Here is a 1675-nt window from a genome sequence, read left to right as displayed (position 1 = left end):
CCATCACTTGAATAAATATTTTTAAATTAAATTGAGACATGCGTAGTATGTAATTTGATAAGCATGCGCTCTCGGGAATACGGCCCTAATAAATTACGCTCGCGTGGGTCAAACTTAAGATAATATATAAGATCTTAGTCAAACTGCAAGAAAATTCCGCAAAACTACTAACTAACCTATAAAACTTTACAACGCTTTGAATACTAAAGAATATAAAAAAAAAGCATCTTTCGTTATTATTTCAAGATTGTAGATAACATCAGTTGTCATTATATAAGATAGCCAATTTTATATTTTATGAAAGGTGAATATTTTTAATTTATATAATTATCGATTATTTTATATTTAATTAAATATCATCGTACATTAACCAAAAAGTTTTTCCTTCTATTTGGTCAAAATATTTTTTTTTATTTCTTTATTTGCTTATTCTAATATGATCGAAAAAATTTTTATTGCCGGGTAAATACAATGTAATCAGTAATCGGCTTTCTTTTAGTTACATTTTTCATTTTACAGGTTAGTAATCCAGAACCTGAAAGATACTAGAAGTCAAAATGAGTGAAGAAATCGTCCAATCATTTAAAAAAATGTTCTTCGAAGAAAAAATAGATATTAATGTGAAAAATGAATGGTTTTCTTCTAAATATATCAAAATAGATTGCTGTCCAGAAGTTGTTTTTAACTTTTCCATTCAACGAATTACTGACCACATATTTAACGTTAAAGTTACCAAATTATTCAGTAAACCAGCGACTGCACTCATTGAATTAACAATTAACTGTCAAATAAAAAGACAATATATTACTAATTGGACATACGATGTTATCTTTGAAAATTTTTCACTTTTGTTTGACAATGATGTGCGTCCTAAAGACGATGGTTGCTCGGATATTTATTGTAACCAATCACTAAAAAAATTTCATACATACAGAGTAACGATAAGTGGTGACATAACTTGGTATGGTTTTAATGATGACTTATTGAATGCCAGAATGAATAAAAATATGGAAACTTATTTGAAAAATGTCGAATTTAGTGACGTAAAAATTCGAGTGAAAAATAATGAAGAATTTCCAGCTCATAAAGTCTTTTTAGCTTCAAGCAGTTCTGTATTTAAGAAAATGTTAACAACAGACATGAAAGAATCGAGAGATAAGTGTATCAATCTTCCAGAATTAGATTCTGATACTGTTACCGAATTACTTCACTTCTTATATTATGGTAAATTGGATAAAGCTAGTGATAAAAGCGCTATTTTGTTGGAATTAGTAAAAGCTGCTGACATGTATTTGATATCTGACTTAAAACGTGTCTGTGACGTATTGTTGAGTAGACTTTTAACATCTGAGAATGTTCTATCACTATTGGAAATATCCAGGACTTATAAATTACCAATTGTACGCCAACAATCTTTGATTTTTATCGCCAATCATGTGAATGTATTACTCGAGGAAGAAATGTAGATTATTTTGATCTATCTATGATTATGAAAAATTTATATTTATATTCAAAACTATTTAATTTTCTTTTTTACTTTGATTTTTAAAACTTCGTAAGTTTTTTATAACAATACAATGATTAATGATGATAAATAATTTTTGCTCGTTGTATAATAATAAGTATAATTTAAGTATTTTTGTTCATGATCAAGATTAATTATTGAAAAAAATGT

At 27.0% G+C, this 1675-nt stretch overlaps 1 protein-coding gene across 1 annotated transcript; it reads left to right on the top strand.

Annotated features, from left to right (window-relative positions):
• The first annotated feature begins 995 nt into the window (after positions 1 to 995).
• LOC123269041 (ARM REPEAT PROTEIN INTERACTING WITH ABF2-like) lies at positions 996 to 1466 on the top strand. The gene has a single exon (XM_044734540.1). The coding sequence runs from the start codon at positions 996 to 998 to the stop codon at positions 1464 to 1466; it is 471 nt and encodes a 156-aa protein (XP_044590475.1).
• Positions 1467 to 1675: the final 209 nt, after the last annotated feature.

Source organism: Cotesia glomerata, linkage group LG7 (genome assembly GCF_020080835.1).
Source record: "Cotesia glomerata isolate CgM1 linkage group LG7, MPM_Cglom_v2.3, whole genome shotgun sequence".
NCBI classification, from domain to species: Eukaryota; Metazoa; Arthropoda; class Insecta; order Hymenoptera; family Braconidae; genus Cotesia; species Cotesia glomerata.
The sequence above is the reverse complement of the archived record's forward strand: the minus strand, read 5'-3'. Positions and strand labels throughout refer to the sequence as shown.